Genomic DNA, 25,977 nt, shown 5'->3' with positions numbered 1-25,977 from the left:
AATCAGGGAGTGTGTTTTGAGAGAAGAGTCGACTGTGTGTCGAGGTATAGGCTTATGGTCTGATCCAGGAGATAATTCCTCAATCGATGATGATGCATGCATTGAGTGGGTCCATGCTGACCCCAATGCTTGACATCAAGCAGAGGTGTGTGACCTAACCCTTGATCGATATGTTGATGTATCCTCGGGCTGGACTGAGGCAGGTATGGAAGCTTTTAAAGCCTTTGAAGACTGTGTCTTCAGTAGCCCCGAAAGCTCTTGTGAGCATAGCCCGGATCTCCTCTTGGAGAGAAGGTGCCAGTACCAAAAGAGACATCAGTATGAAAGCCATCTGCTGTACTGGATGTTGGGGCATGGGAGACCTCGATGTCAAGGCATGCTTACAAGAAGACATCAAATGGATGGAAGGACAGCAATCCTCAGTGTGTCAATGCTTACTATGCATTGAGGAGATTGATGCATGGGAAGACACAGTGCCATGCCTAAAAGGGGAAGAATGTTTGTGCTTCTTAGCTGTCTTACGTGCTGCATCCCTCGATGTAAGGAGTCCAACCCCTGATACTCTGAATGCAATGCTGACATGGTACCAAAATGTTTTTCAAATTGAATTTTTCAGGCTTTCAGTAACCTCTTTTGCATGTGGATACCGAGGACACAGGTAATGTCTTGATATTTAGTACCCGGACACTGGACACCAATTAAGTGGGTCAGAGCTTGAAATGGTCCAATTACAATTGAGAGCATTTCTTTAAGCCACTTGGTACCCTCCTTGACATGGAGGGGAAAACAACCAACACCAATTCAAAGGGCTCAATGGCCCGTGAAGGTCAAGTAACTAGGATGCTGAAAACAGTTGACGCTCCTAGAAGGAAAAAAGAGGCTCAAAGTTCAAAAAAATGAATGACTGATAAAAATGAACTAAAGTCATGTAAAATACTGGAACATGATGAAAACAAGAAATTATGAGGAAAATAGAGAAAAATAAGCACAGGAAGGCAAAAATTTGACGCTTTGAAGAAACTGAAGAGAGTTTCTCAGCTCTGTTGAAAATGAAGAACTGATGGGACCTGCAGAGAGGCGGCTTCCAGGGTATTCCAATGGCAGCAGGCTCACCTTATTACTGCAGTCGGGCTGCCTGAAGATTCAGTGCAGCGGCCAGGGAGGAGGTAAGGGGGATGTGTATCCTTCCAGAGCTGTTGTTAGACCGTGAGCATGAGTTAGGATTTAACAGAGAGAGGAAAAGCATTTTTTTGTTTGTTTATTTTGTTTACACCACAGGCCCAGTGTGGGTAGGAGAGGGCAAAGGGGGTGAAGAAGCTATAAAAGGGGTGAAGAGGCTATAAAATAAACCCACCAGGATGTTTGAAAAAAAACCACCCAATTGGGCAGGAAAATCGAATGGAATCAAATCGAAAAATTGATTCAATAGGCTGAATCGAATCAAATCAAATCAAATTTTTTTTTCCTGAATCGGGCAGCACTACTGGACACTGATGCTCCCACCTCAGCTGATCACCGTCAGCTGAGGTGGGAACATTGGGATGTAGTGGACTTCTCCTATGCAAAAGGTGTTCAATTTCAAAAGACTTGGAAGCCGTTTGGTCTACTATTACCCAGATGGCTCGTAGTCATCTTCTGAATTGTTGATGAAGTTTCTTTTGTAAATTTTCATACTTTTACTTTGGATTTATTGATCTCCTTGCTGTATTTACTGTTGGACACCCTGGGGGGGGGGCTTAGCAGGGTGAGGCTGGGGTTGTTCGGCGTTTCTTATTAAGCATTATTGAAAAGCTGAGCCTTCTGTTGATCATGTTTAAATGTTGTCCCGGCTGTTTTGTTAAAAGTTTGATTATCCTTGCAGAACGTCCAAGTCCTAACCCCACCCTAAGCCCGCCTAAAGCACGCCTCTAATATGCCTCCGTTAAGATTTAGATGCACTGGAGAGAAAGTGACCAGAAAGACATCTAGAAAGTCTGATTTGAGAATGCCCACTTGGATGTTTTGACTAGTTAGACATCCAAGTTCTGGTTTATGCTGTTTTTTGATGTCTATCTTTTTGGAAAATGAGCACCATGATTTCAGATTTGTGTATGATGTTTTCCTGTGTAGAGCATAATCTTTTGATTCTTAGGAATTGGCAGTAAAGTAGATTGCATGTATTTGGCCTACTAAGACAACTATTACAGTGAAGCATCTTGTTCATATCAGTAGGCTTATGAAAGAGTTGTACTGAGAGAACTGTTCTTACCAGTATATCTTATTTTAATATTCAAAAATGAGACTTCAATGCTACTGTAATTCAGCTCAAATTTCAGATTCTTGCATTTAATGTTTAACAATTTATGAAAATTTAAAATCTCTTTATTCATACCATTCCAAATCATAAAAATATTATCAATATACCTACACCATAAATATATATTGCTCTTGAATGGATTATTAGTTAAAAATTTGGTTTCAAAATTGGCAACATACAAATTAGCTATAGAGGGGGCATAGTGACTACCTTGGCTATGCCTTTGATTTGTTTGTAGAATCTACCTTTAAAATATAGGTAATTCTCCCAAAGCTAAAACTGCCAATTCTGTAATGAATTCTGTGGGTATGCCCAGATGTAGTATTCTACCACTTAATGATTCTATTATAACATCCAGTGCTTCCATTTGAGTCACATTGGTGTAGAGTGACTCAATATCTAATGTTACAAGAAAGCTCTCACCTGTCACTGTAATGTCATGTAAAATATTAATGATGTCTGAGGAATCACATGTGTACAAGGGGATGAGAAGGATCAGTAGTCTCAAGAATAAGGTGATTGGCTCAGACACTAACAGAAAGTGTGGTATGCATAAAGAAAGAAAAGCAAGCATGCTATGGCACTTTTCTGTTCTGGTCTGGTGACTTCCCTCCTCCCCCACCCCAAAACCCGGTACTTCAGGAAGAGGGGAGATATGATACAGATGTTTAAGTACCTACGTTGCATAAGTGCACACGAGGCAAGTTTCTTTCATTTGAAAGGAAGCTCTGGAATGAGAAGGCACAGGATGAAGTTAAGAGGTGATAGGCTTAGGAGTAATCTAAGGAAATACTTTTTACAGAAAGGGTGGTAGATGTGTGGAAGTCTACCGGTAGAGACAGACTGGGTCTGAATTCAAGAAAGCGTGGGAGAAGCACATGAGATCTCTTAGGGAGAGTAGGAGATAGTGGATGGGCAAACTGGATAGGCCATTTTGCCTTTATCTGCGATCATGCTTCTCTGTTTCTATGTGACCAGGGCTAGTCTGCCTTTCTCTCTCCTTGCCCAAACAGAATCTGAGACTCAGTACCTATTAACAGCAGTCAAAACATATTATCTCTGCATATAGGAATATGCTGGGTATGTTCCCAACAGTTAGTGGACATTATTAATTCTGCTCATTAGTACACAGTAACTGCAATCTTAACACAAGTTAATAAAATTGACACCTCTATCCTGTTCCAGCCCATGAAACTAAATTGATTTCAGTGCAAATATCACAGATATATTCAGAGATATTTAGACTGTCCTCAGATAGAGAAATGCAAATGTGAATTACATTACATTACATTACATTACATTAGGGATTTCTATTCCGCCATTACCTTGCAGTTCAAGGCGGATTACAAAAGAATTATCCAAGATGTATTACAACAAGAACTTACAAAAAAAAAAAAATTGGTCATTTTCAAAAAGAGTAAGAAATGGGGAAGGTTATTTGTTTGGGGGTAGTTGGCTTTAGTGAGAGGTGGAGTTTGAGACTTGCGGTATTATTTCTTTTTTCAGAGTTTTCTTGAAGAGTATGGTCTTTATTTATTTTCTAAAAGTCTTGTAGTCGAGGGATGCCGTCAGTAGATTGGCAATTTGGTTGTCTAGTTTGGCTGCTTGAGTGGCCAGGAGGCCATCAAATAGTTTTTTTCCATTTGACCTCCTTAATTGGGGGGTATGAGAATGGGGTGTGAGTTTTCCTATGTCTGGTTGCGGTATTGTGGATGAGGCGGTTATTCAGGTAGTTTGGACTGTCTCCGTATAAAGTCTTAAATAGTAGGCAGTAGAATTTAAATTGTATTCTTGCTGGGATCGGAAGCCAGTGCGATTGGAGATATGCTTCTGTAATGTGATCATGTTTCTTTAATGAGTAGATGAGTCTTAATGCTGTGTTTTGGATAGTTTGTAGTTGTTTTGTTATGGTTGTAGGGCATGGGAGGTAGAGGATATTACAGTAGTCAAGTAGGTCTAGTATTAAGGACTGAACTATGAGCTGGAATTGAGTTTTCTTGAAGAATTTCCGAACTTGTCTTAAGTTTCTCATGACTAAGAATGACTTTTGCATTTTTTTATTGATTTGCGGTTGCATGGTGCAGCATCTGTCGCTAGTTATTCCTAGCAGTTTTAGGGTGGTTTGTATGGGGTAGTTGATTGCGTTGATTTCAATGTTGGTTATGGTTGGTATTTTGTTGTTTTCTAGGAGGATGAATTTCGTTTTATCTAGGTTCAATTTCAGTTTGTGATCTTTCATCCAGGTTGCTATTGATTTTAGTGTTTGGTATATTGTGTTCATCATGGAGAGTTCAGGTTGATCAAAGGGGAATGAGAATGGTAATGTCATCGGCATAGCTGTAGGAAGTTATGCCTTGTTTGTCCAGGTGAGAGCTGAGGGAGGCTGTATAGAGATTGAAGAGAGTCATCCAGATCTTGTAGAAAACTAACTGATATAAGTACCCTAGCTGACCTCCCATAAAGAGTTTTAATCACCAAAGGTTTTTGGAACAAATGTCTTGCTTATCAAATAACTATATTGCCAACTAACAGGTCTGTAATTTTAATTGCTTCCAGCGGCCCACAGAAAGTAACTTTGCCAGTGCAGAAAAATATTCCCACAAGTAATTCTATCAGCTCATTAACCATAAATATCTGCATAGCATAAACATCAACTCAGAGGATTTCTTCTTTTTTTTTTTTACTGAAATCCTCAGGGTCTTGTAGAACAATAAATATCTAATTGCTATGGCAGGCTCAAAAGTTCCACTCTGTTGAGAAAAGTCTCCATATGAAACTGGGACCTATGGGCTACATGGCTATCCTGGGATTACCAGCCCATATTTGGTAGTTGAAATTTTTTTTCCATATAAAGAGATTAGGTTCTTAACTTGATAATATATTTTCTAGTAGATAGGGATGTTATGCTGAACCATAAGGCTGTAAATCTGTGCTCACAAGCATACTGCAGAAGATATCAATCACAGCTTTTAAACTCCTGGTGATGCTGGTATCCTGGAGCTCCTGGCATACTTCAAAGAAGACCGAAGTCTATGCCTCTTCTCCTTCACTTGATGCTGGACATCGGTATTCCTCAGTGCCGATGAGGCCGTAGAGGAATTCTTGCAAGTCCTTGGTGTCATGTCAAATGATGCTCGACCTGAGAGGGCCCGATGATGTCAGTAGAGACCTCCTCAGTGTCAGTGCACCTCCAGCCTCCAATGCAGCTCCCACTGCCATTTGAGTCGATGCCTCCAATGTCAAAGTTAATGGACCAGACTTGAGCACACTGAGAAATTTCTTGCCCTGGGCCTCTCTGCTAAGCTCTTTTCTGAATTTGAGCTTACATTGGTCAGGACAGGGGCATGGTTGACACTCATAACTGGTGCCTGTCACAGACACAGTCCTACTGTACCTCCAACATTTTCTGAAACCACTGGAAGGTTTCTATGACATTTGAAAAACTTCTTTTTTTTATTAGGTTTATAATAATAACATATAAAGAAAAACCAAGTATACAAATATTAATTAGGACATGATAAGTTCCAGTTGTACAAGACAAGCAAAATATATGAAGAGAATAATGTGAACAAGGCAATACAATACAACCAGATGCCTCATGTCAAACAAATATAACAGTTCAATACACATATTTTATTTGACGATGCACATGCAAAGCATGGAAGAAATTCTCAACAAGCATCACAGCATAACATAGATTAAGCGACCTAATATACAGTGTGTCAACGGTCTAAAGTAAGTTTGAACTGGGCTCCATATTTTGAGAAATGAATTAGTAGAATTATGTTTTTCCGCTATGGTGCTTTCAAATTTGCTGGTTATGCAAACTGTGTTCCACCATATCATATATTCCACTTTTGATAAGTCCTTCCAACAGTGGAAAATGTTTTAATGGCCAAAAATAGTAAGATGTTGAGTAAGCGTGCATTATGTTCACATAAGGAGTGCTTAGGCCCTTTAGTCCTAGAATAATAATTTTGAGGTGTAAGGGTTCATGAATGTTCAAAATAAAAGAAATGATGTTCCAGACTCTATCCCAATACAATTTAAGATGAGGACACTGGAATACCATATGGGGCAGTGTACCCACTGATTTCTTACAGGACCAGAATAAATTGGAGACAACATGAGATAATTTAGCAATTTTCTGCAGGGTCCAGTGGGATCGGTGCAGCATAAAGTACATCGATAGAAGGACAGAAGCCAATCGAATGAACTTAAATACTCTAGTCCACACTTCATGCCATTACTCATCCTCAGCAGATATTTCCAAATCTGTATGCCAAGCTTTCAACAGTTGTGATACTGTAGATATCTGTCGCATTATTGCATACCATTTAGAAGCAATTCCCTTGAGAGGGGCGATAATAATTTGTGAAAAAAGATCAGATGTGGACTTTAGTTTTTGAAGATCCATATACTTTTGACATTTGAAAAACTTCTGAAATAAAATCAAACAACTCAATCATGAACAAAATGAAAACACACTTTTTTTTTAACTGCAATCGGGTGCTCAATCACAAAATACTAAGGGCTTCTTTTACAAAGCCATGGTTTCAAGTTCCAAATTTATTATATATTTGATATCCCGCCTATCATTACGTCTAGGCGGTTTACAATGGTTAAACAAAGTTTTAAAAATAAAGACATAAGACTGGGTCATATAAGCATGATAACATATTGATTAGAGACCCAAAGGGGGGAGGGGGAAAAATACAATATTCAAAAAAAAATATATAAAGGCCTAACACAAAGGGAGGGGGTAAGAGTAAAGTACTGCACTGCCTAAGATAGGAGGTTTTTTTTTTAGGAAGCAAAGGTATCCTTAAATAGGAAGAAGATCTTTAAATTTGTCCTAAATATGGGTAAGGATGTTTTCTTCCTGATATTGCTAGGAAGCACGTACAATAAGGCAGGGGTAGCGGAATGCTGTCTTGGTTGGGGGGACCAAGGCACTCCACCCTAGCCCCGGTGAAATCATGCGGCAGCTTCAAGTTTAAATGATCGGGCAGTCGCCACGCAGCATCAAGAAGAAGGCCTTCCCCCCCGGAAGTCTTCATTCTACTTTCGGGGGCAGGTCTGCTCCTGTGTGGCAGCGGCTGCCCGATCATTTTAAGTTAAACCCTGGGAGTCAGGAGGGCGGGCAGGCACCAGTTTTTGGGGAGGCCATGGCCCTTGTGGCCTCCCCTGTCCCAACGCCTATGCCATAAGGCAACAACAGAAAAGATTGTTTTGTGTGTTGTGTCATAAAATATATGGCGAAGAGAAGGAATTGATAGGAGATTCTGTTGGGAAGATCATAATAGTCGCGATGTTGTGTGAGGGACCAACAATCTGTTGATGAAAGCTGGTGTGCTTTCTTGTTTTGTTTTGAAGTAAGATTTTGAATAAGTTGCAATAGGGTATGGGCAACCAGTGGGCTTGTTTCAAAAGAGGGGTTATATGAATGTATTTTTTAGCCTTGTAAATGAGTTTAATCTCAGTGTTTTGTATTATCTGAAGACATCTAATTTCTTTTTGGATAATACCTTGATAAAGATATTACCCTGAAGTGAATTCTGACTTGGTAATGGGAATTGCAGTAGTCCAGATGTGTTATAACTAGAAAGTGAATGAGGATATTGATGGATTTTTGATCTAAGAGACCTGAGCCTGAACGGATCATTTTTAAATTTATAAAAACATTTTTAGCCCACTGAGCTAATGTGCTGGTGATAGGATAGTTTGTCATCTAAGATAACACCTAGTAATTTGATCATGGTGTCTCTCCCATTGCAAATGCACCGAGGCCCATTCAATTCCTATGAGCTTTGATGCATTTGTCACAGCGAAATCACTACCACAGCTTTGTAAATGGAGCCCTAAAAGAATTAACAGAATAAAATTAAAATAGGAAAAGGTAAAAGGTCCTTTACTGCTCACACTAAACGGCAAGCAAGGAAGACAAGAATGAAGAATAGAGAGTGGAAAAATTCATCAGAACAGCCCCACAGAAAGAAAACAACTGAAGATCCCATGCATGTTGGGCAGGCAGGAAGGAACGCACAGTTGGGCCTGCCAAAGGCTTCAGGAAAGTTCTGAATGCTAGATATCTGTCCCAGGACTCCGTCAGTGAAATCACGGCAAAAGAAAAGATGTGATAGTAGTAAAGGCTGCAACATAAGCAATATCAGCAACTCATTTCTTAGTATTGCAACGGAAAGTGAAACGACACAAAAATCCATACGAAAAAGGAGATTATCGCTGAAAAATAGCTGGAAAGCGATGACCACAAATGCTCGCAGTCTAAGCAACAAAGTTCATGATCTGCAAGCCCTGATATTAGAGGCAGATCTAGATATTGTTGCTATCACAGAGACATGGTTCAATGAATCACATGGATGGGATGCAAACATACCGGGATATAATCTTTTTAGGAAGGACAGAGATGGTCATAAAGGTGGAGGAGTAGCTCTCTATGTAAAGATCAATATCCAAGCGACCGAAATGCAAGGGACCTGGGGAGAGGAAGAAGCGATATGGATTGCTCTGAAAAGAGAAGATGGAACTTCTATCTACGTGGGTGTAGTCTACAGACCTCCGACTCAATCGCAGCAAATTGATAAGGATCTGATTGTGGATATCCAAAAGTTTGGTAGGAAAGAGGAGGTTCTGCGGTTGGGAGATTTCAACCTGCCGGATGCGGACTGGAATGTTCCGTCTGCGGAATCGGAAAGAAGTAGGGAGATTGTGGATGCCTTTCAAGAGGCTCTGCTCAGACAAATGGTGACAGAACCCACAAGGGAAAAAGCGATATTGGATCTGGTCCTCACAAATGGAGAGAGTATCTCTAATGTTCGAGTGGGTGCTCACCTGGGTAGTAGCGATCATCAAACGGTTTGGTTTGATATAACGGCTAAAGTGGAGAGCGGCCGCACGATACTTAAAGTCCTAGATTTCAAAAGTACGGACTTTAATGCAATGGGAAAGTACCTGAAGAAAGAGCTGTTAGGATGGGAGGACATAAGAGAAGTGGAAAGACAGTGGTCTAAGCTGAAAGGAGCGATAAAAATGGCTACGGACCTTTATGTGAAGAAAATCAATAAAAACAAGAGAAAAAGGAAGCCGATATGGTTCTCCAACCTAGTGGCTGAGAAAATAAAGGCGAAAGAGTTGGCGTTCATGAAATATAAAAAAACCAAAGAAGAGGAGAGCAGAAAGGACTACAGGGTGAAACTGAAAGAAGCCAAGAGAGAGATACGTTTGGCGAAGGCACAGGCGGAAGAACAAATGGCTAAAAATGTAAAAAAGGGAGATAAAAATTTTTTCTGATATATTAGTGAAAGGAGGAAGATAAAAAATGGAATTGCTAGGCTAAAAGATGCTGGGAACAAATATGTGGAGAGTGATGAGGAGAAAGCAAATGTGCTAAACAAATATTTCTGTTCTGTGTTCACAGAAGAAAATCCTGGAGAAGGACCGAGATTGTCTGGCAAAGTTACACGAGAAAATGGAGTAGATTCTGCGCCGTTCACGGAGGAGGGTGTTTATGAGCAAATTGAAAAACTGAAGGTGGACAAAGCAATGGGACCAGACGGGATCCATCCCAGGATACTAAGGGAGTTCAGAGAGGTTCTGGCGAGTCCTATTAAAAACTTGTTCAACAAATCTCTGGAGACGGGAGTGATTCCTGGGGATTGGAGGAGAGCGGATGTGGTCCCTATTCATAAAAGTGGTCACAGGGATGAATCAGGAAACTACAGGCCAGTGAGCCTCACTTCAGTTGTTGGAAAAATAATGGAAGTGTTGCTGAAAGAAAGGATAGTGTACTTCCTTGAATCTAATGGGTTACAGGATCCGAGGCAACATGGCTTTACAAAAGGTAAATCGTGCCAAACGAACCTGATTGAATTTTTTGATTGGGTGACCAGAGAGCTGGATCGAGGACATATGCTAGATGTAATTTACTTGGATTTCAGCAAAGCCTTTGATACAGTTCCTCATAGAAGGCTGTTGAACAAACTTGAAGGGCTGAAGTTAGGACCCAAAGTGGTGAACTGGGTCAGAAACTGGCTGTCGGACAGACGCCAGAGGGTGGTGGTTAATGGAAGTCGCTCGAAGGAAGGAAAGGTGACTAATGGATCCCTCAGGGTTCGGTGCTGGGGCCAATCCTGTTCAATATGTATGTGAGTGACATTGCTGAAGGGTTAGAAGGAAAAGTGTGCCTTTTTGCAGATGATACCAAGATTTGTAACAGAGTAGACACCGAAGAGGGAGTGGAAAATATGAAAAAGGATCTGCAAAAGTTAGAGGAATGGTCTAATGCCTGGCAACTAAAATTCAATGCAAAGAAATGCAGAGTAATGCATTTGGGGATTAATAATAGGAAGGAACCGTATATGCTGGGAGGAGAGAAGCTGATATGCATGGACGGGGAGAGGGACCTTGGGGTGATAGTGTCCGAAGATCTAAAGGCGAAAAAACAGTGTGACAAGGCAGTGGCTGCTGCCAGAAGGATGCTGGGCTGTATAAAGAGAGGCGTAGTCAGTAGAAGGAAGAAGGTGTTGATGCCCCTGTACAGGTCATTGGTGAGGCCCCACTTGGAGTATTGTGTTCAATTTTGGAGACCGTATCTGGCGAAAGACGTAAGAAGACTTGAGGCGGTCCAGAGGAGGGCGACGAAAATGATAGGAGGCTTGCGCCAGAAGACGTATGAGGAGAGACTGGAAGCCCTGAATATGTATACCCTAGAGGAAAGGAGAGACAGGGGAGATATGATTCAGACGTTCAAATACTTAAAGGGTATTAACGTAGAACAAAATCTTTTCCAGAGAAAGGAAAATGGTAAAATCAGAGGACATAATTTGAGGTTGAGGGGTGGTAGATTCAGGGGCAATGTTAGGAAATTCTACTTTACGGAGAGGGTAGTGGATGCCTGGAATGCGCTCCCGAGAGAAGTGCTGGAGAGTAAAACTGTGACTGAGTTCAAAGAAGCATGGGATGAACACAGAAGATTTAGAATCAGAAAATAATATTAAATATTGAACAAGGCCAGTTACTGGGCAGACTTGCATGGTCTGTGTCTGTGTATGGCCGTTTGGTGGAGGATGGGCAGGAGAGGGCTTCAATGGCTGGGAGGGTGTAGATGGGCTGGAGTAAGTCTTAACAGAGATTTTGGCAGTTGGAACCCAAGCACAGTACCGGGTAAAGCTTTGAATTCTTGCCCAGAAATAGCTAAGAAGAAAAATTTAAAAAAAATTAAATTTAATTTAATTTAAAAAAAATTAAATTTAATTAAATTTAAAAAATAATAATAATAATAATTTAAATTGAACCAGGTTGGGCAGACTGGATGGACCATTCGGGTCTTTATCTGCCGTCATCTACTATGTTACTATGTTACCCTTTCATGGTAAATGGTTGTCCTGCTTGTTTTTAGAGAAAGGGTTTTATATGTTTATAAGATCTACATGTTTAAATCATGAATGGGGTTTCTAAAATAAGCGGCCACTGTGTGCTATAATGCTGAATAATTCAGCAACATTAGATAAAAATATTTACACTTACCACAGGTACTATATCGGCTTGTGGGTCCAGAGGTCTCTTTGTTTATTTGTCTCATACCTTTCCTAATGGATAGAAAACAGAAATATGAGCTAACTCATCAAGTCAAAGCATTTCAGGCATACGAGTTAAAGATTAATCAGTCTTTTCACAAAAAGTTGAGGTGAATTCAGATTTTTCAATCAATACTCCCAGAAACAAACTCAATACAGATTTCTTCCTATTTTGATAAGGTCATCAGCACCAGATGAATCCAGACAAGTGGGATGTGTTCACCTACCAGCAGGTGGAGAGAGCACAAAGGTGAGCTCTGTCATATATACGATGGTCTGCTCACTGGTACTTCAGTATTTTCTATCTCTGCAGGAGGCTAGATGGTCTCTCTCCTGCTCCTGGTCTTCTCTGCTGCTCAACATGGCCTGTAGGCATGGTTTGGTCCTGCTCTAGGTGTAGCTTCGCACTGGTTTTAGCTTTGCTGACTTAGTAAGCATGGGGCTAGGCTCCCTTGGTGCCTTTTCAGGGTATAGCTGATGGTGCCAAATCCCTACCCATCCCAGGAAGCTCCATTTAAAACCTGTCCTGCGCTCCTGGCTCCTTCCTTACCTTAACGAACATAAAAAAATAAAAAAGTCAAAAATACATGTTGGCTGAATCCAGAGGGAGTGCAATGGGCCAGAGGCTTTGACAAGTGGAAGGGCATAATCGAAAGGGACTTCTAACTCCATTTACATCCAACTCGCAAGTCGTCCAAAGTAAAAAACAGCCTAGGACACATTTTCGAAAAATACATCCAAAATCAAGATCCTGCAGATCTGATCGTCCAAGTTGCTAAATCGTCCATCTTTATACCACATTTTCATCTAACTTTTCATCCAAGTCCAAAACGCATAGAACAAGCCCTGTTGGACGTGGGAGGGGTCTGCAAAGTGATGGACTGACCACCCAGACATGGCACCTAAATAGTGGGGGTACCTTACAGGGCACTGCTGTGAACTTCACAAAAAGGATGCCATGTCTTCTCCTCACTACTGCTCCCTTATAGGTCACGGTGAGCCCCCCAAACCACATCCAGAATCCCCTAGACCCACTTATCTACCACCCCAATAGCCCTTATGGCTGCAGGAGCCACTTATATGCCAGTACAAAAGGGTTTTGGGGGTGTATAGGGAAGTGCCCATGTTTCATCATCAATGCAGTGATTACAGGGGCTTATAGGCATGAGTCCTCCTTTCCATGAGTCCCTAATCCACCCCCAAGATGACTTAAGCTGCTTCTGTGCTGGACGACTAGGCTTTCCTATGCCAGGCGGCCAGGTGATGATGGTCTGGAGGCTGAATTTTAAAGATGTGATTAATATTTTTATGGGGGTGGAGGGGGGGACGGTGATCACTGGGGTAGTGTGTGGGGGTCTGTTTTATGTGTTTGCAGTGCTTATCTGGTGAGTTTAGGTGGGTTTTTGTGACTTAGACCATGTTTTACATGGTCTAAGTCACAACGTACAAGTTCTGTTGATTGTCGGCTGTATAACTTTTGGTTATACATGCTGTACGACTAAGTCTAAGCCGGCCCACATCCCACCCAACTCCCGCCCTCGACACATCTCCCGAAACGCCCCGTTTAGCTTTGGTCATTCAGCGGCACTATGTAGGTCTAGGTCATTTAGAAATACGTCCAAAACCCGTTTTTATTGGACGTATTTGGGAAATGTTCGTCCAAGTGCTGACTTAGGCTGGTTTTTAGACATTTCTCTCGTTTGATTATGAGCCCCATAGCGTTTGCAGCCAGCTGAATATGTATCAACTATCCTTACAGTGAGTATGCTTTCTAATTGTCTGCTGCATTTTTAATTTGAAAACAGTACTAACTCCATGCAATGTGAGCGAAATACGTATGTCCTTTAAAGTGAATACATACTAGACGCAATCAAGATGCTGCATCTACCGCCCCATGGAAAACAACAGCATCCTAACAGGTATCAGACAAAGCTCACATCGCTAATGAGAGCTTCAGGGATGAGGCTAACAGCTTCATAGCGCGTGCTCCTCCGCGGGTTTGATAGAATTGGTAACTGGCTCCTGGTTAGAAGGAGTTGTATAGCCCTTCCCGTCTGGTCGGAGGGTCCGTCTAGCATGTGCCATGAGAAAATGGCGACAGGAGAAACCAGCATGATAAGCATGGAAATCTGAAGTCCAGGCCCCCTCAGAATTAGAGAAAGAGAGTCGTGGCCGCAGGAAGATGCGAAGTGTCATTAAGCCCACAGAGACAGCCTGAACTTGGAAACTGTTAGTACTACCTTTAGGAATATATATCCTATGCCACTACTAGACACATGCAGCGCAGCACAGAGGCCCAAATAAGAAGGATAGTTACCAACAGACAAAGGATCAATCTGCAGGGACCCCAAGAGAGACAATGAGATACCCGTGTGAAATACATGGCACTATCTTACTGCTGATCTCACTGTGCCATGATTTGACGTAGGTCGACCCAGTCCAGAGACAAACCGAGACTGGGTGACCTAGCGCAGGTCAGAGTCTCTCTGGTAATCCCCTTGAATGCTAAACCCAGAGTCCGATTAAACTAGCAGCTTCCTTTAAGGCACAAAGCCTCAGAGACTAAGCAGGGTGCACCTCGAGGACATGCTACCACTGGCTTGAAGGAAGCTGGGTCGAGGTCGAGACCCTGCCCGGGACAAGAAAGTTCTCTCAAGAGCCGCGAAGGACGAGGAAGAGAGGGATCCCAACCCTGCCTCGAACCGAGGTATCTTGATGGAGAGGAGTACATCGAGGCAGAAGCAGATCGAGGCGTCTTGATGGCCTCGAAGCCTTACAGCTGGAGTACAATGCCTGGAATGACTAGGCGAAGACTCAGTTGAGGACGAGGCACAAGGCCTCAGAGACCAAGCAGGGTGCACCTTGAAAACATTCTCAGTCTTGCAGGAAGCTGGGTCGGAGTCGAAACCCTGCCTGGGTCTGGAAGGTTCCCACAAGAGCCTCGCAAGACGAGGAAGAGAGGGATCTGAATCCCGCCTTGAACAGAGGTGCCTCGAAGGGGAGGAGCACCTCAAGGCAGAAGCAAATCGAGGCTGCCTGATGGCCTCAAAAAACAGATAGTCAGAGTACAAGGCCTAGATTGACCAGGCAAGGCCTCAGTCAAGGTCGAGGCACGAGGCCTCAGATCGAGGTACGAGGCCTCAGGTCGAGGTACGAGGCATGAGGTCTCAGTCAAGGCACGAGGCCGCAGTTGAGGTACGAGGCCTCAGTCGAGGCGACAGCTGTCGAGGCACGAGGCCTCAGAGACCAAGCAGAGTGCGCGTCGAACACTTGTTCCGACTGGCTTGCAGAAGCTAGGTCGAGGCCGAGACCCCACCTGGGTCAGGAAGGTTCCCTCAAGAGCCTCAAAGGACGAGGAAGAGAGGAGTCTGATCCCTGCCTCAAACAAAGGAGCCTCGAAGGAGAGGAATACCTCGAGGCAGAAGCAGAACGAGGCATCATGACTGCCTCAAAGTCTGACAGCAAGAGTACAAAGCCTGGATTGACCAGGTGAAGACTCAGTCGAGGACGAGGCAAAAGGCCTCAGAATGTAGCAGGTTGAGCCTCGAGGATATGCTCAGATTGGCTTGCAGGGAGCAGGGTCGAGGCTGAAGCAAGTTAAGCAAACACAGTGCTAAGCTCCTCGATCCATCCCGGAAAGTTGGCACCATACCAATGAAACTGGTATTGAAGGTGCAGCAGTGCACTTTATAGAGGGCAACCTCGAGGATGAGTATTCCCTATTAATGGAGGCATGCTTCGAAGGAGATCTCGTAGAGGCCGGCATGACTGCACTCATTCCCTGGATTGCCTGAGACTCAGCTGGAGGCTTCTGCGGCGGTGTACCTGGGGAGGAAAGAGGAGACTTACCCGAGGACGGAACCTCAAGAGGCACAGCAGACGAGACTCGAGGTCGAGGTCTTGGAAGATGAGGCCGCCAGCGGGGCGAGGCCGAGGTCGTTTCTGAAGACTACTATAAGAATTGTTTCTGAAGGATAGCAGAGCATGGGCAGAATTAAGACTATCAGATCCTATGAAGTAAATAGCCCGGCCACACTGGCTACATTTGTCGAACCCGGTAAGAGGCCGGGAAAGAAAAATAAAATACAGCCACAGCCTAAGCCCAAGGCCCACCAGATGAAAACCGTCGGAAAAAACAAAAGGTTTTTATGTTGTGGTTTGTTTTTTTTAAGTAAAAGACACTCCGCATAGCGACTTACAAAGAAATAAAAGAAAGTAAAGAAAGCCGCGGTGCAAGAAAGCAAGTAGGAAAACGGCAGAGCTGTAGAACAGGGCTTCATGGCTCCGCGGAAAAACGAGAACTGAGGCCACGCTGAGGAGACGCGCGCCCTGACTCGGGCGGGAGGGCACTCGCGCATGCAGTGCAGCACTCGCAAACTTTTAAGATTTTCAAGCAAGTTTGCTTGCGAGGCTGTCTGCTACGGGGCTCCGTGGATGATGTCACCCACATGTAGAGAATATGCTGCCTGCTTGTCCTGGGATAATTAGGAATACCAAATAGCACTCTAAGAGAATAATTGTATAAATGGGTTACCTAGATGGGGGAGTCCAGATAGGGTATATTTGATAGAAGTACCTAAGCACCTATATGTCTTTCCTAAAATACTATATATACCATTCCCAGGATCAAACACCCAATCTTTAAGGAACAAATTTTAGAAATACATTCTTCAAACCATTCCTAATAAATTTAAAGCATGTCAAGAGTTTAATCAAAACTTCAGAGGTGTCACTCTAGGCTCAGCTTTCCTCTCATTGCCGAGAGATTTACAAACCAACCTCCTCATGAGTTTTGACAAAAACTTTATTTTTAATTTCCTTTAAATATGGTAAAACTTGTAGAAATATAACTAATTTAGTGTAAATCTTTACCCCAAAACCCTCATTATACTTTTATAAGGGTGAACAGATACCAGCGAGTGTCTCATTAGCAACAGGCGAAACATGAAATTAAGGATTTAAGTTGGAGTGTGATTGATGTGGTGAGACTAGGTCAGGAGGGTGGGATTTTTGAGAAGATTTTAAATTTCAAGGAACAGTTTTGGATTTTTTCTTTAAATACAGTGGTTCCCTTCCGATTAAATCAAGAAATTGAATGGTATTCTTTAATTTGAGGGGATCTTCCAGTTAGGTATGAGAGAGTTGATGATGTCAGTAGAAAGAGGTGTACGTCCAGAACCTTGGGGCATTCAGTTGATTCTGCATTTGAGGGGGAAGGGGTAAAACGCGGACCTCACGGATTTAAAACCGCACGTCCTTAAAAATCTGAGGTCCGTGTCCGTGCCACTTGTAGCTTCTGTCTCTGACAGACCTCTATGAAATTTTAGCGCTAACGGATCCGTCTCAGCATAGGGAGGGAAAAGTATTAGGATCCGTCAGCGCTAAAATCTCATAGAGGTCTGTCAGAGACTGATGCCCGCGTTTTACCCCTTCTCCAAGAAAGGCAGAGTAGAGGGGTACATCGAGCAATTCAGAGGAAGGAAAGCAGCCGAGGCTCTGCCTCATGCCTACGATCCTCAGACTGAACCCCGGCAGCACCCAGCAACGTTTGGAGACTTCTTTTCCATAATGCACATCCCAAACCTATGTTCCCGCACTCTTTCCGAAAACCTATACATAAGAAGGCTTCTGCTCTGCAGCTCCAGCACTAGTCTCTGGCTCTGACAAACCTCTATAAGATTTTAGCGCTGACGGATCCTAATACTTTTCCCTCTCTATGCTGAGATGGATCTGTCAGCGCTAAAATCTCATAGAGGTCTGGCAGAGATAGAAGCTACAAGTGGCACGGACATGGACCTCAGATTTTTAAGGACGTGCGGTTTTAGATCCGTGAGGTCTGCGTTTTACTCCTTTCCCATTTGAGGTGAGAAAGTTAATAGTTAGGATAGTTCTTGAAGAAGTTTTGTAAGTTTGTTTTGACTTATATTCTATTATTGTTGCAGGGAGAGTCCTTGAAAAAGCTGCTGTCATCTGGCAAAACATGTCGGGTTTACTCCCCTGGGCCAACGGACAGAATGTGGTTAAGCTGCTTGATTAAGATAAGTAATTAGTTCTCTATTCACCCTTATAAAAGTATAATGAGGGATTTGGGGGTAAAGATTTACACTAAATTATTTAGATTTCTACAAGTTTTTAAATATTTAAAGGAAATTAAAAATAAAAATAAAGTTTTTGTCAAAACTCATGAGGAGGTTGGTGTGTAAATCTCTCGTCAATGAGAGGAAAGCTGAGCCTAGAGTAACACCTCTTAAGTTTTGATTAAACTCTTGACATGCTTTAAATTTATTAAGAATGGTTTGAAGAATGTATTTCAAAAATTTGTTCCTTAAAAATTGGGTTTTTGATACTGGGAACGGTATATATAGACACTAAAAGGATCTCAGGATAAAAAATACTTTTGTTGTGCCTTTTGGATTCTGATTTCCTAAAATACTAGCACAAATCTTGCAGAAACTGCAGTTAAAATGAATCCATGTTCATATGCATCAGCTGCAGAGCAGATGTAAATATATATATATACTAGTATTTTAGCCCATTACATTAACGGGTGCTAGAATATATGTCTGGGTGTCTTTATTTCTGTCTCTCTCTTCCTCCCGCTGTCTGTCTCTCTCCCTGGCCCCCTATGTCTGTCTGTATTTCTGTGTCTCTCCCTGCCCCTGTGTCTTTCTTCTTTTCTTTCTCTCTGTCTCTCTCCCTGTCTCCCATGCAGCAGCATTTCTCTCCCACCACTTCCCTGTGCAGCAGCCACAGCAGCATTCCCTCCCCCTCCATTTCCCTCCTCCACACCACTTCCCTGTGCAGCAGCAGCATTTCTCCTCCCCCCCGTCCCTTCACGCGGTCTGGCCGGCTCCCTTAGTCCCTTACCCCCCCTTCCCTTTCCGCGGTCCCGACAAACCTTCCGATTCAAGCAGCGTCTGCAGCACTCTATACACGCTGCTTCGGGGCCTTCTACTGCCCAGCAAATCAGGGCAGTAGAAGGCCCCGAAACAGCGTGTGTAGAGTGGTGCAGACGCTGCTTGAATCGGAAGGTTTCAGGACCCACAGCCCTTGCCGGACCCGACGCGAGCTCTGGGGGGTTTGGTTTTTTTACGCGGGCCCAGCCGGAGCAAGAGGAGAAGCCTGGGAGGCAGGAATTAAAATCCGTTCCGGCCCCCACTGACGTCGCCCTGGCCAGTTCACATCCTTCAGACCGCAAGAGCCGCCGCGGCCGACAGGCTCCGTGCCGCGTGCATGCGCACTCCTACCTGCGGGTCCCTACAGTGCACGGAAAACGTGAGCATGCAGGTAGGATCTCCGAGAGCCAGAAGGCCTTGAGCATGCGCAGATGCTCAAGGCCCAGACCAGGGAAGAGGCGGGAGCTCGCATCCACCCTTACAACGAGCAGAAGGGGTAAGGACCGTGCTTGGGAGGAAGGGCGGGCGGATGCCGCTTTCAGCAGGAGGGTGATTTGTGGTTCTCGGGGGGGGGGGACGTTCGCGTGAGGGGGGGGTTGGGATGCCGGTTAGAGCCGGGGGGGGGGGGGGAGGTTCTCGTACACCAGAACATGCTCGGTTTGCGAGGCAAAAGTTTGCTAAGTGTTTTACTCGTCTTGCAAAACATTCGCAAACCGGGTTACTCGTAAACCGAGGTTCCACTGTATATATATATTTATATATATACACGACACATGCAACCACATACATTATATAAAGTACATGCGTAAATCATAACTCTATCCAAAACATGTCTACAGCAGTATATGTGTTATAATCATAGTGCACACTTGTACACACAAGGTCATTTTAATAAGCAGCATTTTATAAAATTACCTCTCTTGGCCTTTTTTTCACCTGCTTAAATTCAGTGGATATTCAAACACCAACAGCACCAAACACTGCAGAACACATGTGTACACGATAGTTTTTAAACTTAAACATATACCTTAAACATATAACAGTCATTATTTTTCTTTACATTGCTTACCATATACAGTCAACTTACTAAAAACAAAAAAACAAAAAAAAAAAACAAAGAATAATTTAAAAAAATAATGACATCTGGAACTTCTGCGCACAGGTGTTCATATAAACTATACACACAGGCAGACACATAAACTTGCTAGACATACATACGAGCGCACAATACACGAGAAGACCCGCACAGTTACCTCAAGCCGAGGGGAACGCAATGACTGTTCGTGTGTGAGTGTAGATGAATGGATGATGCGTAAGCAACTGCTGTCCGCTCAGACCTCTCAGGCGCTGAGATCTGCTCGTCCCGAAATGAGGAGCCAAAGACAGCACCACAGCCCCCCAACCCCCAGGTGACCACGCTCAGTCGTCGCCCTAGCAACAGAACGCTTAAACACAGCCCGGCCAAGCACGCGGTGGGAGTGGGAGGAGCGGTTCCCCACCAATGACAGGACGCAGCTACCCAGGCACTCGGTGGTGACCAAGAGCTGATAGAAACGATGAGAGAAGCGTCGTTACTATGGCCGCTTCCCCTTTCTGTCGGGGCTCTCGGGTTCATCCAACAGACTTAGTCTTACGTCGGCAATGCGTGTAACATTGTCATGCAGATAAAGTTATAAAAAGTAGAGGGCAGAAAGAAAGCAAAGGAAATATATATATTTTAAGATAGAAAAACTGTCATTTTCTAAGTGTCAAATAAATGTCCCTAGAAAGAAAACATACATTCAAATCCTGTAAGGGCAGCTGTACCAAACAAATTGCGGGGCATAAAAATCACTTAATTGCTTTCTGTGCTGTTGAGATCATCCTCATAATTTACTAGCAATATTTTGCAGTTTGCAGTTTCACCTGGTTTATAACTCTTCAAGAACGCAAGGAAGAAATTTTTGCATGCAGCCCTGTGCCACAGTATAGAAACATTGAAACAGATAAAGACCATTTATCTGCAGCATCCACTATCTTCTCATCTCCCTAAGAGATCCCAAGCACCTGTCCCATACTTTCTTGAATTCAGACAATTTTGTCTCCACCACCTCTACCAAGAGATTATTCCAGCCAACTATGACCCAGTGGCGTAGAGAAGGTGAGTGGCACCTGGGACAGTGGTGACCCTCCTCTCTGCCCCCACTCCTTCCACCCTCCTTTCTGCCTCCCCCCCCCCCCACTCCTTCCAGCCCTTCCCCACACCTCTTTAATTTTCCCAAATTCTTAAAACCAGCTATTAAATATTTAATACAAACAAGTATTATCTGAATCAATTCAATTTTAATCTTATCTCCCACAGTTCATTTCATTACAGTACTTTTACAACTTACCAATACTTAATTTATTAATAAATATCAAAATAATTTAGTCAGTGAACCTAATCCCCATCACTCACACTCACAGCTGAATGCTTTATGAATTGAAGAACAGGACCATCATGAGGACAGAGAGGCCTGCCCATTGTGTTTTAAGAAACTGTGATTTTTATGTGCTAGACTGTTGTGCAACTCTGTTTGAAGCCTCTCTGACTAGATGATTCTGGACTAATGAACTCATGAATCCAAGATCCAGTCTTGGATAAAAGTAATCACAATGACTGTAGTATGTGTGTGAAAGTTGGGAAGTGAGTGTGAGTGATGGGGATTAGGTTCACTGACTAAATTATTCTGATATTTATTAATAAATTAAGGGCTCCTTTTACAAAGGTGCGTTAGGGCCTTAACGTGCAGAATAGCGCATGCTAAAATGCCGCGGGCGCTAGCCGCTACTGCCTCCTTTTAAGCAGGTGGTAATTTTTCAGCTTGCACGCGCTAATCTTGTGCGTGCGCTAAATACGCTAGCGCACCTTAGTAAAAGGAGCCCTAAGTATTGGTAAGTTGTAAAAGTACTGTAATGAAATGTACTGTGGGAGATAAGATTAAAATTGAATTGATTCAGAAAATACTTGTTTGTATTAAATATTTAATAGCTGGTTTTAAGAATTTAAGTTATCCAATAGGCAGCTATTTAACTAACTGGAAAAAAAAAAAACCCCAAGCTTAGGCTTTAGGTTAGTTTCTATAATTTTTCTGTTTGCGAGCAGCATCACAAACTTGCTGCCATGTCAGTGTCAGCTCTCCCTCTGACATCACTTCCTAGGTACGGGACCTGGAAGTGACGTCAAAGAGAGAGAGAGAGAGAGAGAGACAACACTGACGTTGACGTGGGCAGCAAATTCATAATGCTGCTCGTGCCGGGAAAATTAAAGAGATACGGGGGAAGGGAAGGGGTGTGCATGTGCACGTGGCAGGGAGGGCAGAAAAGACGGGTGCCAGTGCCCTCACCAAAGTGGTGCCTGTGGCATGCCCCGCCTCCCTCCAGTTTCCCCCCCCCCCACTTACTATGCCACTGCTACAACTCTTTCTGTATAAAAAAGTATGTCCTTATATTATTCCTGAGCCTATCACCTCTTAACTTCATCATATGCCCTTTCATTCCAGAGTTTTCTTTCATCTGAAAAAGATTCACCTGCCATACATTAATGCCACGGAGATATTTAAACGTCTCTATTATATCCCCTCTCTCCTGCCTTTCTAACAGAGTATACATATTGAGGTCTATAAGTCTGTCTCCATATGCTTTATGACAAAGACCACTAACCAGTTTTGTAACTGCTCTCTAGACCAATTTCATCCTTAATAAATCCTTCAATAAATCTTATTGAAGGCAAGGTCCTCATCAGAGACATACAATGCACTATCACCTCCTTTTTACTCCTGTCATTCCTCTCCTTATGCACCTGAGCATCCTCCTGGCATTGACCATCGCCTTTTTCTACCTGTTTTGCCACCTTAAGATCATCAGACACAATCAATCACTCCCAAGTACCACTCTTCTTTCATACACAAAAGTACTTTGCCCCCTATATTATAGCATTCTCTTTGATTTTCACAGCCAAGGTGTATAACCCTGCATTTTTTAGCATTAAATTTTTAGTTGTCAGTTACTTAATCATTCTTCAAGCTTCCCTAGATCTCACCTCATATTCTCCATTCCCTCTGGAGTGTCTACCCCAGGGGTAGGGAACTCCAGTCCTTGAGAGCCGTATTCCCGTCGGGTTTTCAGGATTTCCCCAATGAATATGCATGAGATCTATTTGCATGCACAGCTTTCAATGCATATTCATTGGGGAAATCCTGAAAACCCGACTGGAATATGGCTCTCGAGGACCGGAGTTCCCTACCCCTGGTCTACCGTATTAGAGTTTGGTATCATCAGCAGAAAGACAAACTTACCAGACAGACCTTCCACAGTATCACTCACAAAGATGTTAAAAAACAGCAGGCCTAAGGATAGATCCTTGCAGCACACCACTAACATCTTTTTCTTTCAAGCAAACTCCATTTACCACTACCCTCTGTCTCCTTCCACTAAGCTAGTTTTTAATCCAGTTCTTCACTTTAGGTCTCATACCAAGTACACCACATCTAGTACCCCTCCCATATCCAACGGTTTGGTCACCCAGTCAAAGAAATCAAGCAGATTTGTCTGACAAGACCTGCATCTCATAAAAGTATTTCTGCGGGGTTTCCGAGATTTTAGAAAAACAAATTTGTTACTGAAGTGTTCAGGTATAAGTTTTAAAGTTATAGAAAATGCTGAAAGAGGTCACCTTTGATTTGGACCACTTTTTATGAAGGCCTAATGAATTTTAAGTGATTTTGTTGGACTGTGTGAGATTCCTTGGTGGAGATCCTGGAATGCCTAAAAGATAGCTTCAGACTTTAATTAAGCAGAAGATGAAGTTACTTGATTGTTGGGGAATTTTATTCTGATTCCGTTTCCTCAATTTTAAGAAATTTGTTGGTTTCTTTAGGAAGACTGCTAAAGTAATTTAAAAACAGTTTTAAGAAAATTGAAGCAATTGAAAGAGCAGTTTGTTTAAAGGAGAAAAATTACAATACGTTTGACTATAGAGAAAAATAGATAGATTTATTCTTGGAAGAGGCTGGAAAGCCTGCAGCCCTGTTTGTGTTCTAAAAGGGGTTTAAATTGAGATGTGTTGTTGCAGTACTGTGAATGTGACAAGAAAGCAGTTTTGAATTGAAAGTATTTGAGTGTGCACACTATTTCTAACAGTTAGGGTAAACTCTTTAATTTTATGGTTTTTTTCTGTGAAAAGCTAGAGTCACATTAGGTTCCAGCTGGAGGAAGGCACATTTAAATAACACCATAAAGGGAAATAGATTCTATCTTGTATTTATTAAAGACAGGCAGTAGGACAGGTTTTCCAGGTCTGTTCTAGTTGAAAGAGTTCCTGAAAGCAGCTGATCTGCTGGCAGAGTGAGGTCCTGGTTTCATCCTTCCTGAGCTCCAGCACAAGAAAGCAGCAAGGCCCTGAAACAAAAGAAGGGTTAAAAAAATATACAGTATATATACTTTACTTTGCACAGGAAACTCAATCTCTAGAAGGATTTCTGAATCTCAGGTTTAAATAAATAAACCAGGTAAGTGTTTTCCCAATGTCTTTTAAACTTTAAAAAATGTAGTGTTGAAACTGAATCAGTAGTGTTCCCCCACTCATTCGCAGTTCGAATTGCATACTCGCTCATTCGTGGTCTGCTCTGACCGCCTCTTCCTGTAGTAAGATTGGGGGAATAGCCCGACTTTACTACAGGAAGAGGCGGTCGGAGCAGACTGCGAGTGATTTTCATCACCCGCCGGTGCTCTAGCTGCCCTCTCCTGCCTTTTGACAGGCAAAATACTGCATTCACGGGTTTTTAAAAAAAAAATTTGCTGGGGTTCCTGGAACAGAACCCCCACGAATTTCAGCAGAGTACTATATTCATATTTTTTTTCTGTTAGTGTGCACACTACAGTTTTTTGGTAAGTTAAATTTTAAAGGACATAGGGAAAACACTTACCTGGTTTATATATCTAAACCTGAGATTCAGAAATCCTTCTAGAGGTTGAGTTTCCTGTGCATAGTAAAGTATATGACTATTGATTCAGTTTCAAGTTAAAAAGAAACAATTAGAAACTGAGAGAGTAGAAATGGCTGTCCAAGCCACTGCACTTGTGAGGAAACAGATTGTATTAAGTTAACCCAGAAAGTAAACAATACATGCAATGTTTTATGGCTGATTTTTAAAGGAAAAGAAAAACACTTTACACTGGTACCAGTTTTTAATAAAGTTTCACTTATTTAATACAACTTACATGAATCTGGAAAAAGTCTTAACTGCTGAGATTTCCTGTATAAACAGAAAGAGAATATATACATTGATATAGAGTAACTTGGTTTTAAAGTAAAACAAAAATTAATTAGAAAGTGAGTTAAGGGCCAGAGTACTACTAGGCTACTTATACTTGCAAGCATAAGTGCCAGCTCTATGGGTGCCCAAGCACCTCTAATATTTGGGTTTCTGGGGGCTCACAGGGGATGGTCATTAGAGAGACCATGGGGATAGGAAGAAGAAAAAAAATGCCAGTCCTTCAGGAAAGGGAAGGGGAGGACAGAGTTGCCAGACCACAGTAGGGAGGAGGGAAGAGTTTAGGAGATACCAGAACATAAGAAGGAGAAAGAGAAAGAGAGAAATGTCAAACTACTGGAGGAGGAGGAAAAGAGAGAGAGACATGTCTGACAGGAAAGGAGGGGAGAGAAGGACCGAGTGATGCCAGACTACAAAGGGGAAGGAAGGAAGGAGGGGAGAGAGATTCCAGCCTATGGGAAAGAGAGGAGAAAGATGTCAGACCCCCAGAGGGGGAGAGAGAGTGAGGAGATGGTGCACAGGGATGGGAGGGTTGGGGAAGGGAAGAGAGATGCAATAAATGCTATTTAAGAAAAAATGGGAATAGGGGAGAAGAAAGAGGAAGAAGATGGTACACATAGATAGAGGGAAGGGCAGAGATGGTGCATGTGGAAAGATGGGAAGGGAAAATATGGAAAAGTAGAGAAGAAAGCAGAAATACTGAAGGAAGTTGAATATTTAAAGTTAATGCCAAAGATGGAAGTAGGGCAGAATGTGAAAGAGAGAAAAACAACAAATGGATAAGAATTCCCTTGAAACACAGCTAAGAGCACAGACAGAAGGAAGTGCAGCCAGAGCCTAGGAACAGATGATTAGAAAAATTAAATCACCAGACAACAAAGGTAGATAAAATGATT

At 42.7% G+C, this 25,977-nt stretch overlaps 1 protein-coding gene across 5 annotated transcripts in view; it reads right to left on the bottom strand.

The window, feature by feature from the left end:
• The window catches only part of C2H7orf57 (chromosome 2 C7orf57 homolog), a 143,026-nt gene extending 119,852 nt beyond the window's left edge, over positions 1 to 23,174 (bottom strand). For 3 of the 5 annotated variants that reach the window (XM_033930466.1, XM_033930470.1, XM_033930471.1), the window contains exons 1-2: positions 20,042 to 20,212; positions 11,843 to 11,904 (exon numbers count right to left, since the gene is read on the bottom strand). In XM_033930466.1, the coding sequence (XP_033786357.1) occupies positions 11,843 to 11,897 (55 nt within the window). In that variant the 5' untranslated portion in view covers positions 11,898 to 11,904; positions 20,042 to 20,212. Of the gene's footprint in view, positions 1 to 11,842; positions 11,905 to 19,703; positions 19,762 to 20,041; positions 20,213 to 23,104 lie in introns of those variants that run through there. The other 2 variants (XM_033930469.1, XM_033930467.1) reach the window with 2 other exon arrangements.
• Between the last annotated feature and the right edge of the window lie 2,803 nt (positions 23,175 to 25,977).

The sequence above is a fragment of the Geotrypetes seraphini genome, chromosome 2 (assembly GCF_902459505.1).
Source record: "Geotrypetes seraphini chromosome 2, aGeoSer1.1, whole genome shotgun sequence".
Classification (NCBI taxonomy): Eukaryota; Metazoa; Chordata; class Amphibia; order Gymnophiona; family Dermophiidae; genus Geotrypetes; species Geotrypetes seraphini.
Note: the sequence above shows the minus strand (reverse complement) of the source record. Positions and strands in the feature narration are given on the sequence as shown.